The 14684-nt window shown below is 37.7% G+C and overlaps 1 protein-coding gene and 1 long non-coding RNA gene across 5 annotated transcripts in view; one reads left to right on the forward strand and one right to left on the reverse strand.

The window, feature by feature from the left end:
• The window catches only part of LOC135361474 (uncharacterized), a 200798-nt gene extending 197904 nt beyond the window's left edge, over positions 1 to 2894 (reverse strand). The window contains exon 1 of the long non-coding RNA XR_010404755.1: positions 2795 to 2894. This is a non-coding gene — a long non-coding RNA (uncharacterized LOC135361474). The remainder of the gene's footprint in view (positions 1 to 2794) is intronic.
• A 6412-nt stretch (positions 2895 to 9306) lies between these two features.
• Positions 9307 to 14684, forward strand: part of DPH6 (diphthamine biosynthesis 6) — a 232308-nt gene continuing 226930 nt past the window's right edge. For 3 of the 4 annotated variants that reach the window (XR_010405070.1, XR_008508076.2, XM_045900390.3), the window contains exons 1-2: positions 9350 to 9520; positions 12960 to 13054. Coding sequence is in view for 2 of the 4 variants with exons in the window: in XM_045900390.3 (XP_045756346.2) it covers positions 9357 to 9520; positions 12960 to 13054 (259 nt within the window). In the remaining 2 variants the exon portion in view is untranslated. Of the gene's footprint in view, positions 9521 to 12959; positions 13055 to 14684 lie in introns of all 4 variants that reach the window. The other variant, XM_045900395.2, reaches the window with a different exon arrangement.

Genomic DNA, 14684 nt, shown 5'->3' on the forward strand with positions numbered 1-14684 from the left:
TTTTCAACCTTTGATATAGTCAGAAGTCCACAAAAAGGACACAGGCAAAAAACAGAGTTGGTATTACATTTTAATTTATTGAATATACACATAGAGACTGTAAAGGGATAAAGGGTCTAAATGTAAAGATTTGTCAGAATTTGGAAATAAAATCAACATGTATGGTACTGTTATCTTTCTCTATGAAATTGGGTATCGTAAAACAGAACAATGAAAAGAAACAGAACAGTGAAGAAATTAGCTATCTGCAAAAGTAAAATCTTACCCTTAAGGCAAAGTTTTAAAATATGTTGTTGATAGTATTAATGTGTAATGCAAATTTCCTTTCAGATATTATAACTGACTGGTGCCTAAAATCAATATAGTATTTGAAACTGTAAATGCAACTAAAGATGGTTTTGGAGGCTTTGGCTTCCCTAAAATGTCTAATACTACCCTCAAATAAACTCACAACTTAAATAAGAGTATTGCTTACCATACAAATGCAGATTCAAGGCAAGTCCCCTTGCCTCCACTTTTAAATACATAGCCCCTCCTAGAACATCTTAGAAACAGAATTCTAGAACTCCCATTGTTTGGGAAAAAGAATGAAAGAAAAGGGATATCCCACCAATGGCTACAGATAGTCTAGTCTCCTTCAAATTTTATTTCCTATAGTACATATACATATACTCATTTTGAGAAAGTGAATTAATGGAGTATCATTCATCTAATAATAAAAACTGGCTCCATCCTTACCAATAACTTACTGACAATTTGTTAAGACATTAATTGCATATAAAAATGTTTACCAATTTTAAGTGTAGAGTTTGATGAATTTTGGTAATTGCATACCATTGTATAACTACTGCTATTAGCAATATGGAGAACAGCACCTTCACTATAAAAAGTCTCCTCAAGGCCTTCTGCCATTGATGACCTCTCCTCATCCCTGACCCCAGACAACACTGATCCTCTATCACTAGTAGTTCTGCCTTTTTTTAGAATTTCATACAAACAAAATCGTCCTTAATGCAGTCTTTTGTGTTTGACTTCTTTCACTTGGCATGCTTTTGAAATTCATCCATGTTGTTGTGTGTATTGCTGAGCAGTATTCCATGGTATAAATATACCATTTGTTTATCCGTTCACCTGTAATGGAGATTTGGGTTGCTTTTCTTTTCAGCTATTATAAATAATGCTGCTATGAACATTCACGTACACATTTTTTTTTTGCATGGAAATGTGGGTTTATTTCTCTGGGGTAAGTACCTAGGACTGGAACTGCTGGGTCATAAGGTACGGTATGTTTAACTTGTCAAACTGTTTTACAAAGAGGCTGTACCATTTTTGCATTCTTAACAAGAATGTATTAAAGTTTTAGTGTATTCATATCCCTGTCCACACTTAGTATTGCCAGTCTTTATAACATTAGCTATCCTGGTGAGTATGTATTGGTATCTCATTGTGGTTTTCATTTATCAAGTCATGTTTCAATGAAAAAGTATTTCTAATTTGTGTTTTCCTATTGGCACAAAGAATCAGCCGACTCATACACACACTGGTTTATTAACGTGTGCGAAGGTGTGTAGTTTCATCTGTAGCTACATATGAATGTAGTTTCATGTAGCTTCCATCAATTCCCTACAATATGATGCACACTGGATGAATGGTCAAGTTGATTTTTGGAATCTATAGAGCTGAAGAATAGATTCTATACTTTGCTATAACTTTATCAGAGAATTGGCTACCTGTGAGAACTACCCTGAAGCCATCAGGTATCCTGCTTCTCTTCCTTCCTTCCAGTCTACCAATCATCTCTTCTTCCAACTATCATCTACTCTATTTACAAAACTATGTGTTGATTTTAGAAAATCAAAACAATATAGAAAGGTATCTGTAAGAAAGCAAAAAAAAAGATTCAATTTTACCACCCAAAGACCCACTACCACCATGTTGATGATTTTTTCCAGATTTCTCTTTATGTAAAATAAAAATAGACTGTGATTATGATGGTCTCTTTAATTTAATTCTTACAACAAATATGTGCGGTACGTCGTATTTTAATCCCATTTTACAGATAACAAAACTAAAAAAAGAAAGTTTCAGTAAATTGTCTCAAATTACAAAGCTTAGTAAGTAGTAGTTCTGACATTCAAACTGAGTGAGTCTGACTCCAGAGTGCAAGTACTTAACCATAATTCTGCACTGTCTCCCATATATATGCCTATATATATGTATAGCGTATATTTTTTGTATGTTATGTTATCATACTATATCTCATGCTTACATTTACATAGTAACAAATATATATAAATGTCACCCTTTATAATGACTGCATAATCTTCTACTGTATGGGTATACTATGGTATATTTGCCATGTACATTTATTTAACCAATATCCTAATTATTGATATTCAATTTGTTTTCTTTTTTTTTTTTAAAGATTTTATTTATTTATTTTAGAGAGAGAGAGAACAAGCACAAGTGGGAGGGGCAGATGGAGACAGAGAGAGAAATCTCAAGCAGACTCTGCACTGAGTGCAGAGTCCAATGCGGGGCTTATTCTCACGCCCCAAGATCACGACCTAAGCTGAAACCAAGAGGCAGATGTTCAACTGACTGAGCAACCTAGGCGCCCCTCTATTTTTTAATACTATAAACATCACAAGGAACATTCTAGTATATACATCTCTGTATTATTGTCCAATTATCTCCTTAAGATAAATTCCTAGAGATGGGAATGCTTAGAGTGTATGCATATTAAAGATTTACTGTGTAGTCCCACATTGCCCTCTGGAACAGTTGTACTTACTTCTGCAACTGAGCATGAGACTGTTCCTTTCCCCTTATTCTTGCCAACATTGGTATCTATCTTCACCAGTTTTTCTTTTTTTTTGAAATCTTTGCTAACCTGAAAGTTAAGAAATGAAATTACATGGTTATTTTATTTCATTTATTTATTAATGGGGCTAAATATTTAGTCTTTTTAAATATACAAGTAATGCACATATATTCATCTAAGTCAAACAATACAGATGTATATGAAGTGAAAAAGTAGAAGTCACATCTCCCATTTTTCTCATCAGAAGTATCATTGTAACAGTTTAGCATATAACTTTGTAGAGCCTTTAACATCTACTTACATATTTATGCATATATATGTTTAATATTCCTTCAGTACAAATGGAAACATCTGCAACTTGCTTTTTATGCTGAAAATATGTCTTACAGAATTTTTCATTTTTCTTTAACTGTTCTGTTGATGAAGTTTAAATTAAATATATTTAGTTCCTACTATAATTCCAGGACTGTTCTAGAAATGAATAATACAAAGTCCCTGTCCTGATAAGATTTCCATTTTGCAAATAATGCTGCAGTGGACATTCTTGTACATTTTTACACATATATGAGACAACATATTTCTGTAAGAAAGGATTAGGAATTTCAAATTTTGATAAATAAACATAATAGGCCATCAATAAATGCTAGTTGAATAAAGGAGTAAAGATTGCTCTCTAAAGCTAAATTACAAAATTAATAATAAGCAGATGTTTTATTTAGTGTACAAAGTGATTACAATTTTAAAGATTAGTTTCCAACATTAAAAAAAAAAAAAAAGGAGTTAACTGGGGTGCCTGGGTGGCTCTGTCAGTTAAGTGTCTGACTTTGGCTCAGGTCATGATCTCAGGGTCCTGGGACGAGCCCCATTATGGGCTCTGCGCTCAACGGGGAGACTGCTTCTCTCTCTGCCCCTCCCCCACTAGTGCAGGCACGTTCTCTCTCTCTCTCTCTAATAAATAAATAAAATCTTAAAAAAAAAAAAGGAGTTAACTAAAATGAAGATTCTGTTATCTCTTGGACCATTATAAGGTCTGGTAACATTGCGTCCACATTTGCACAGGGCAGCTGGAGCCAAGTGATGAGTGAGTAGTGGTTTGCCACAGTCCTCACCATCCTGTATGGTCTTATACCAAGCCATTTTACTCATTTATGCTACCTGCCTGGCTCCTATAGCTTCTAAATGTGATGTCACCCATCATGAAGAAAAAAGATCTGTAAAAGAGACAGAATGACTTTCAGGCCTGCAAAATTTAACAATGACTTCATATAATATATTAGTTCATGTAATACAACAAGTTGTATCTTTCAGAAAAAGGGTTGGTCAGCTTGGAAGCATAGAAAAAGGAGATTCAGGAGGTGAATGATGGCTTTGTCCTTCCAAACATATTTTGGAAATAGCATATTTTAGCCAAAAAACTAGCTGACCATTTCAATGGCAAGTATAGTATAGAGGTTAAGAGCATAGACTTTAGAGCTAGACTGCCTGGGTTGGAATTCTGGTTCTGCCACTTACTACCTGTTGGACTTCGGGCAGTGCTATGGACTGATGTTGAAGACCTAAACCTCAATGTGATGGTATTTAGATAGGGGCCTTTAGGAGGTAATTAGGTCATGACACTGGACCCTCATGAATGGGATTAGGACTTATAAGAAGAGACTCTCTCCACCCTGTAAGGATGTAGCAGTCTGCAAACCAGGAAGAGAGCTCTCACCAAAACTTGACCATGCTGGTATTCTGATATTGGACTTCCCAGCCTCCAGAACCGTAAGAAATAAACGTCTGTTGTTTAAGCCACTGGGTTATGGTATTTTTTTTAAAGCAGCCCAAACTGACTAAGATAGGCAGGTTTATTAGACAGCTTTCTACTCAGTTTCCTCATCTGTAAAAGGGAATAACGATGTATCCTACTTGATCAGTTTGCTGTGATATTTAAATGAGTCACTATACATAAAACACTTAGGAGAGTGCCTGGCCCTTATAAGTTGCCATTATTAATATAGATGGATCAGATAGTCATATAATGATGCCTTTAAATTTATGCTGCAAATAATTACTTAATTCCTTTTTTTCTAAAATTCTTACCAAGCAATCTTCCAATGGCTTCCTATATATGGCATGACTTCAGGGAGATGTACTGGCTTAAGACATAAATCCTCTCAATGTCTCTGAGATAACTACCTATAGAATTTTCTATTTGATTATCTGAGTCTTTATCAATCAGTGTATCACTGTGATGTGCTGCCAAGGAAGCAGAATTCAGTGACAGCTTGCAACTTTTTATTACTAGCAACAGTGTTTGGCTATGGAGAGTTTCTCTTAAGTAAACTGTCAAGGCATTGAAATCATTGAGTTTGATTTTCTATTCACCTATTTTGTTGGCTCTACAAATGAATCCATAGTCATTCATATGTAAGAGCTTGAGACTGCAGGAAGTGAGCTCACAATGCCTTTAAAATGTGAATCTTGGACAAGTCATTTCAGTATACTATAAAAGAAATTACTTTATACTGATATAAAATCTATTAACTTGTTGACATTGACTGGGCTGCAGTAACTTTTACACTATCCATTTAGAACACTATGCATATAGAGGTCTTGCTAAGTCAACTTTTCTTTGAAATTTGAGCAAATTACTTATAGGCAAATGGATATTACTAATTAAAAATAAGTTTTCCCTATTAACTTATGAGTCCTCTTAAAAACACTTATCAGGATTCAATATTAGTTTGCTATGTTCAGGATGAATATATTTGTTTTGATGTTAAGTAAAGCATTTCTTTAAAATACTGTTGTTTAGTCAGAATGGCTAAAATTAACAAGTCAGGAAACGACAGATGTTGGTGGGGATGCAGAGAAAGGGGTACCCTCCTACACTGTTGGTGGGAATGCAAGCTGGTGCAGCCACTCTGGAAAACTGTATGGAGGTTCCTCAAAAAGTTGAAAATAGAGCTACCCTATGACCCAGCAATTGCACTACTGGGTATTTACCCCAAAGATACAAAAGTAGTGATCTGAAGGGGTACGTGCACCCCAATGTTTATAGCAGCAAAGTCCACAATAGCCAAACTATGGAAAGAGCCAAGATGTCCATCAACAGATGAATGGATAAAGAAGATGTGGTATATATATACAATGGAATATTATGCAGCCATCAAAAGGAATGAAATCTTGCCATTTGCAACGACGTGGCTAAAACTGGAGGGTATTATGCTGAGCGAAATAAGTCAATCAGAGAAATACATGTATCATATGATCTCACTGATATGAGGAATTCTTAATCTCAGGAAACAAACTGAGGGTTGCTGGAGTGGTCGGGGGTGGGAGGGATGGGGTGGCTGGGTGATAGACATTGGGGAGGGTATGTGCTATGGTGAGTGCTGTGAATTGTGTAAGACTGTTGAATCACAGACCTGTACCTCTGAAAGAAATAATACATTTTATGTTAAAAAAAAGAAGATAGTAGGAAGGAAAAAATGAAAGGGGGGAAATCGGAGGGGGAGACCAACCATGAGAGACTATGGACTCTGAGAAACAAACTGAGGGTTCTAGAGAGGAGGTGGGTGGGGGGATGGGTTAGCCTGGTGATGTGTATTAAGGAGGGCACGTACTGAATGGAGCACTGGGTGTTATACGCAAACAATGAATCATGGAACACTACATCAAAAACTAATGATGTAATGTATGGTGATTAACATAACATAATAAAATTAAAAAAATAAAAAAATACTGTTGTTTATTATTTAGATTTTTACAAATTCAGATTGACTCTCCTTCAAATACTATTCTAAGTTTGAATGAACTCTTCATTCTACATTTCTTACTCCAACGGGACACAATGTGAAACAAGTAGTGTAAACATTCCTGTTCCTCATCATGTGATGCTGTAAAAGTCATTTTGTATCAGTGTGGCAGCCATGGAGCTGACCCACTCAGATATCCTTTCAAAAACACCTGCTGTGGGAAGCACAGATGACTGACACCTTTCAACTGCCATACTTTTGGATCTACTGTGGAGTTCATAGCATACAATGCCTCCCCGGGCTGCTCCCAGACCATGATTGAACACAGAAGGGATACTAACAGAATCCCATCTAGCACAGCATTGATAAATATACCCATTTCACAGAGAATGAAGTACAGGAGTGGGCCCGTATCCATGAGATCTAATTGCTGTATCATATACTGTACTATTTACATGAAACTGTCCTCACAGAGTACTGGAAAAGCCTACTCAAGTTAACAGCTAAGTCAGCAGCTCAAAGACAATACTCAACAATGATGGTGCACCATCCTTCAGGATATAGTATAGGCACTAAATCAGAGATCTCTGTATGGAACTATGTTTCCAGTAGGAAAAATATATGGATCAGGGAACCAAGGGGTGAAAGCAAGAATGATCTCATTTACAGTCAATCCCAATGACCCGGGGGGAACATTGTGCTTTACCTCCCACAACTGGGCTGAGCAGAGTTAGAAGTCCTAGTCTTCAAGGTTTTCTTTCTTACCAGGGGGCACAACAGCGGGGATCTATTGACATATAAGATATTTAGTGGTAGGACACTTTTAACCCTTTGCACCCAGGGGCCAGCAACCAAGGATAATTGACCCTTATTAGCGAGAAGAGATGGGGCTGCTTTCACATAGTAGAGACAAGGAAGAATACTTATGGAGCCCAGGTGATCTACTTGGGTGCCTCCTGGTATTCCCTTGCCCAATGGCACCTGTGAATGGATACACCCAATAACCCCAGACTAAGAAAGGTATGATAACTAAAGTCTACAACCCCTTAGGAATGAATGTTTAAGTCATTATCACCTCTATTGCTCAATTCCCTTTCTCTGGCAATAAGAATATCTTCTTTATCCCTGGTACAGGGAGGGGACCTTCTGTAGGGGAGTTTTTCTCCCTCCTTTCAGGAATAAAAAGGGTCAGAGTGCCCTTCCTTCATCTACTGTTTCTCAAGTGCCTTTAACGTAAAATAATCAATATGTCAAAGCAGCATATTTTGCGGTAACATGCTCTGAATTCCTCCTGTCTTGTTACCTTTTTTTGTAAGGTCCAATTGTTCCTCCTGCTCATTTCTGCCCATCTTTGAAATCCTGCCCTCATTCTAGCATTTACCCTCTTGGGTTCAACTCATGGGGTTCTTGCCATATGCATTACATAACTTGTTACTTCCAAAATATGCCCTTTTGTATTGTGAATATCTGTTTAATAGATTTGTCTTATGTCCGCAACTAGACTACAAACTCTTTAAATACTTGACTCATTTGGTAAATATCCACAAATGCATAATTTTAAAAATGCATCATATTAGATGCTGAAGTCACTGCTGACTGTCACTGCTGTAGTCACTCATACGAACAGTACTGGAGTTAATAAGAACATTATAGTATAATTAAATTGAATGACTGTTATATACTGGGCATAATTCTAAATTTCTTACATATATTATTTAACTCATGACTTTGGTATCATCCTTCATGGTTTTCTTTCTTTCACATCCCATATCAAATCCATCCATTTCAATGGACTCTACCTTGAAAATAGACCTGGACTCCTCCTACTTCTCACCACATTTACTAGTACCATCCTGGTTCCAGGATCCATCATTTCTCTCCTCATTGCTGCATTAGCCTCCTAATAGATGTGTTCTTAAAAGCTCTAGCTTTTCTTCCTGCCTGGAGCACACCCCTAACACCTAGCACACAGCTAACTGTCCTCTTTTAAGTTGCCTCAACTCTCACCTTCCCCGTAAGTCCTATCTTGCCCTTTAATTCTGCAACTTGCCCTTCCGCCTACTCCGAATCCTCCCTACTTCCTGAATCCTCTCAATCTCTATTTTTTTTTTCATAGCACTTATCACTTGTTAACATACTATATAATTTTTTTAACCTGTATATTGTCTGCTCTACCCACCCTATATAAACTCCAGGATAGTGATCCTCGTTTTACTCATGGATGTATCCCAAAGAGCCTAAATCAGTGCCTGGTACATGAGAGGCATTCAATAAATACTTAGTGAATGAATTTGGAAGCTAGATTTTCTTCTTTCTTTTCTCTTTCGCCGGCTTCTCAGCTTCTGTACTACGCAAAGGGCCAAACCCCAGGGAGCTTCGAGGTCAGGGGGCTAGTTCCAGACTTAGATTTATAATACAAAGGAGATACAAGGTAAAAAAAAAAAAAAAAAACACACTAAAGGGTGCAGTTAGTTTTTTTTGCAGGTGGCTAAGGAAGTAAAGGCAAACTTCCTCTCCCTCTGCACGTTCAAAGTGTTTCAATTTGCGGCAGAAATGACTTTGAACATTCTCCTACCGAAACAAATCCACGGCCACCGCACTTGGGCTCGGCGACGCCGACCCTGCCCTTCCCAGAGCAGCTTCAGTGCCCTCACTTAGGTGGTCAGGACGTGCCTAAACATCATTCTTTTCCGGGCCAGGAGGTCCCTGTCACAGGGACCAGGCGCCGATGTGGCGCATCCTCCCCGGCCAGGCGTCCGGCAGGCAGTCGCAAGGGTCGCCGCCCCGGGCCAATGACAGGCGGCGAGGCGAACACCCGCGCGAGGCCCCGGGGCGCGTCACGGCGGGCGGCGGCGGCGGCGGCGGCGGCGGCTACGGCCGCAACTTCCCGGCTCCCGCCGTCGCCCGCCGCACGCACGCGCACTGCGCCCAGCATGCGGGTCGCTGCTCTGATCAGGTAACGCGGCGCGGGAGCGGCCTTCCTCCTCCCCTGCCAACCTCTCTTCCTTTCCTGCTGACTGGTGGGAGCTGCAGCTACCGCTTTCGGCGGCGCGGCAAAGAGAGTGTTTGTGCGGGAACCGCGTGTCGGGGGGTCCAGCGGCTCCTCCCGGCCACAGGAAGAGGCGGGGTTTTCCGGCCGTTGCCCTCCGTGACCCGCGGCGCTGGACTCGGCGCTGCTCCTGTCTCCCCGTCCCCGCCTCTCTGATTTTCTGGCCCTCAAACTTGGATTCACCGGCGGAACTTTAAAACCCACCCATGTCTGGGTCCTCCTGCCAGAGCACTGGTTTCATTATTCTGACACGGCCCGGGGTCGCATTCTTAAAAAGTGTAATGGACGGTGACGTTGGAGAGCCACGGCTTCAGTTAGTCCTCTTCGGTAGCTCCTTCAGTCTTTCTGCTCGGTCCTTCGGGTCCGCCTTTATCCCCCGAGGCTGTTAATAGCTCCAGCCCCCTCCCACTTAAGGAGGCCCCCTCTCCCTCACCAGCTTGTGACAAAGGTGTGTCTTACCTTGGGGCTCAAGTACAGGAAAAGGGCCTCTTCCCTCGGGGTTAAAGTGGAATTTTAATCAGTTTTATCCTAAATCCAGTTGCTTTTAGATTGACCTATGGTAACATAGTCTCTTCCAAAAGAAGTTTGAAATCTATAGTCGCTCATCACAGTTAGGTGTCTGAAGTAAGTCCTAAGATAACGTGACTGGCCAGTTTAAATGTTTCCATATGCAATCTGTAAACTGAAGCAGAAGTAAACGTAGTACCATTCAAAAGGGAATTTAGACTGCAGTACTTGAAAATTTGATGAGATTTGGACCTGTATAGAATATATGAGATGCACCACAGCCATGTTTTCTTTTGTAAGCCCATTGAAGATTTCATAAACTTTTTTGTTCAATGTCCCAGTTAATTGATACAGGCTAACAATAGTGACCCATTAAGAACTCTTGATGTCACATTCTAATCTCTTCCGTAGTGACTGGAATATTCCAGTTTATTTTACTTCGATGCCATTTTTAGGACTCCATAACCTCAGAATAATTATTGTTATTCAGCAAATTTTCTTCTGCAAAGTAAGTGATTAATCTCTGACCACTGTGGTCTTCATTTGATCAAATAGACAAGAATAAAAAGTAGTCCGGGAAATGAGTAATTCACATCATATGCAGTTTGCCAGAAGTTAAACCACTGAAGTAAGTTACACCAACTGAAGATTCAGATCTTGGAAGGAAGGATAGAAGACTGCTGTAATCCATTACAGTAAATATTCAGTAATGTGCATATATTACTCTTGTGATAAAAAAGCAAATTACTTAAAAATGGCAATGTTGGAAAATTCTTGCTAAATTGTAAGATCTGTATAAATGTTAGGAGAATGAATGCTATAAGTATGAATATATAACATAATTTATATATATGAATATGAATGCATACATTTATATGAATATACATTTGAATATATATGAATTTAAACTTAAGTACAGTGAATCTATTTGTAATATATCTTGTGTGTATGTGTGTGTATGTGTACTAAAATGAGAGATGGAATATGTTTGTGTGCTCTAAGGAATAATCAAGATTCTCACATATCTTTAGAACATAAAGAACATTATTCTTATACACAAAAGATTGAATTACTCAGTTTCACAGTTGAATGACATACTGAGAATTAGCTAAACCATTCTCCAGTTTTATAATGAAGCGTGTACATTGAGTAACTTTGCTTAGTATACCAGAGTTTGGAACTAAAATTCTAGTCTTTTATAGGATTTCTCACCTAACGTGCTTATGTACTTCGTAATGTTCTGAGAGGTGAGTAAGTTACTCAGCATTTCCCAGACCTTTTGTTCTTACAGTCTTTGTTGGACACTAGTGTTCCATAAAACACAGTTTGGGAAATACTGTGGGTTATTTTGTTTTTTTTTTTTTAAATTTTATTTATTTATTTGAGAGAGAGAGAGAGAAGCAGACTCCCTGCTGAGCAGGGAGCCCGATGCAGGGCTTGATTCCAAGACCCTGGGATCATGACCTGAGCCAGAGGCAGACACTTAACCAACTGAGTCACCCAGGTGCCCCTGGGAAATACTATTTTAAAACCATGTTTGAAATTTTAGCATATTTTCAAATGAATTATAAAGCTAAGTTCTGATTGTGGATGTATATCCTTTAGTCTTTAATATTCTGAAGAATTAGAATTGTGGTTGTATACCTGTTAATCTTTAATATTCTAAATATTCTAAAGAATTAGATCATTTTGTCCTGAGAAAATAGAGCAGTGAAGTTCAATAGGGGAAGTTGTGGAAGATGTAATAGGGGACTATCAATCAGAGTCTGAGGAAAGGGAGCGTGATGTATAATTTCATTATTATGCTTCTTGAGATCTCCCCATGAGAAGTTCTGGAATGGTAGTTACTGATTGGATGTAGTAGAGGCAGATAAATGTTGGGAACTAAAATACAAAGCAAAAGGGCCAGCTTCTAGGAAAAGCAGTCTCTTTTTAAAAGTTTCTTGGGCTGTAAGTATATCTGACTATTGCCTGGAGGTACACTTGCAGATTTTAGGCAAAGATTAGAAAGAATGGAAAAGGAGGGGGAAAAAGAGAGGCAATGATAATGAAGGAAGAAATATGTTTAGTGAGAAACAATAGATTTTAAACCAAAATAAAGGTTGCCATTCAACCTTGTTATAGATGAAACTACTTGTCTTGATGAAGTGGTTTGCCCCTGCCCTCAGGGGATTTGGTCCTAGAATTTAGAAGTTCCTTTCAATCTGTTTGTTCGCTCTAAGACTCAAGCCTTATCCTGCCATCATATATACAGTGATGGCTAACGTACTGATTGTACTGATATTTAACTTCAGCAATTTGTTTTCTGTCTCTACAGAATGTGAACCCACCAAGTACATCAAACTTTGTCATTAGATTGGATCTCAAATCTTTAATTTGAGCCTTTCGTTGGTGATGGTGGCCATTTGTTAGATTTCTTATAATAGATTTCTTACAGTAGTAGAACAGAATAAATTTTTTTCTACTTTTCCATAGAGAATTTCATCTAAGGAATATATATAATATAAAAACGAAATCATTTTTTTAATTTTCAAAGCACTTTGTGTATAAAGGAAAGGCACTATTATAAACCGAAGAGTTACCATATTTTGTTTAGAATGCTCTTTGTTAAAATGGCACATAATTTCATAAGCTTTTTATGAGTAGCAACCTCAGGCATTCAGATTCATTTGCTCAATTTGCTTATGCTATGGAAATTACATGTGGTTTTTTTGTATTTTAACTGTATAGCAGTCCCTCAAGTATTTGGAAAAGTTGAATAAATATATTTTGATATCTAATGATTGTATGTTTAATAATGGTCAGTAACCTGATATTTATCTTTTTATTTCTTTTTTAGTGGTGGAAAGGATAGCTGTTACAATATGATGCAGTGCATTGCTGCTGGGCATCAGATTGTTGCTTTAGCAAATCTGAGACCAGCTGAAAACCAAGGTAAGTGTATACCTTTATTTGGAAATTCTCTAAATGACTGGAACTCTCAACTTCATAATTGTGTTCTATTGTGTGCAGAATGCAAAGACAAAAATGGAACTAATATATATTTAGCACCTAATTAGATGCTGGGTTCTATGCTAAATGTTTTTAATTGCATATCCTTTATTCTTCATAAGAACTCCTAGAGAGTTTTATTAGACAAGGATACTGAGACTCCTAGTTTTATAAATTTGTCCAAGGTAAATAGCTAGAATAAACTTGCAGAGCTGAGACTTGAACCCTTGAATCTCCTTACTTCAGAGTGTACAGCTGTTCCACATTTCCAAGTGTTGTAACCAACATACAGGTAGATAAGACACAACCTCTAGGAACTTGGGAAATAAGACATACATTGATAAATGATCCATCTTAGATGTAAGCTAAACATGTAAGACTTGAGAGAGGCATAAAGCAACACATTTCCACTTTTTATTTGCCTGTGATAACAAGGACATCCACAGATAATTCACAGATCTCATTTTAGCTGTGTTTTTCACTTTTCTTCCCAGTGAAATTTCCCTCATCAGAAATTTTTCCCTGTGTCCTTCTCTGTGTCCAAGTTTCCTCTGTGGATAAGGACATGAGTCATATTGGATTAAGAGTCCACCCTAATGATCTCATTTTAACTAATTACATATGCAATGACCCTAGTTCCCAATAAGATCACATTTTGAACTCTGGATGTTAGGATTCAACCTTCAACAATTTCTTTATTTTTTTGAGATCTGATTGACACATAGCATTATATGAGTTTTAGCTGTACAACATAATGATTTGGTATTTGTATATATTGTGAAATGATTACCATAATAAGTATAGTTAACATCTATCACCACACCTGGGTGTACTTTTTTCCCAATTAGAATTTTTTTAAAAAGAAAAATATTCACCAATTTGCCTTTTATACTCTTCTTTTACACCCATATAACTATAGATATTAACTGTTAAAGTATAATAGGGAGAGATTAACACTTGTCTCACTTTATTTAAACTGCTTCTCCACATGGCTCTTCTAGTAAGATCTTTTTATCATCCCCTTTACTCAGCTTTTTTCAAGACCATGCTTTTGCTCTATTGTTATTTTAGGATGAATTAAATGAGTAGTATATGTGAAAACACTAATTAGAGTTCCTGGCATGAAGTAAGCATCCAGTACATTTAGTTGAATCTGAAGCTAGCGCTAAATATGTCCCTTTTTTCTTTCTTTCTTCCTTCCTTCCTCAAGGCTGCCAGTCTGTTGAATTTTTGTTTTTATATCATTTTACAGTTGTTGTCTCTTTATTTTGTCTTTGATTTTTATCCCCAAATAGATTGCTTATAAGATTCTTGAAAGGAAGGTCATATCTTCTATGTTTCTTTAATTGCACCTCAGCACTTGGGACAGCTCTGTGCCTCTAGTAGGCATTCACTCAGTTACTGGTGGGCAGATGAATAATGACCTAACCAGAATTAGGCCTGGAAGAGCAAGCAATTATTTCAGTCAGATATTTGAATTTTCTTTCCTTCACAGTTAAAACCCAAGTAATGCTGGAAGTGAAGTGGGAAGATAGAGCTTAGAAATATTTTATAGGAAGAAATAGAAAACGGG

Source organism: Mirounga angustirostris, unplaced genomic scaffold, assembly GCF_029215605.1.
Source record: "Mirounga angustirostris isolate CCGP_5_RB_7025 unplaced genomic scaffold, mMirAng1.0.hap1 SCAF_9, whole genome shotgun sequence".
In the NCBI taxonomy this organism is placed as follows: Eukaryota; Metazoa; Chordata; class Mammalia; order Carnivora; family Phocidae; genus Mirounga; species Mirounga angustirostris.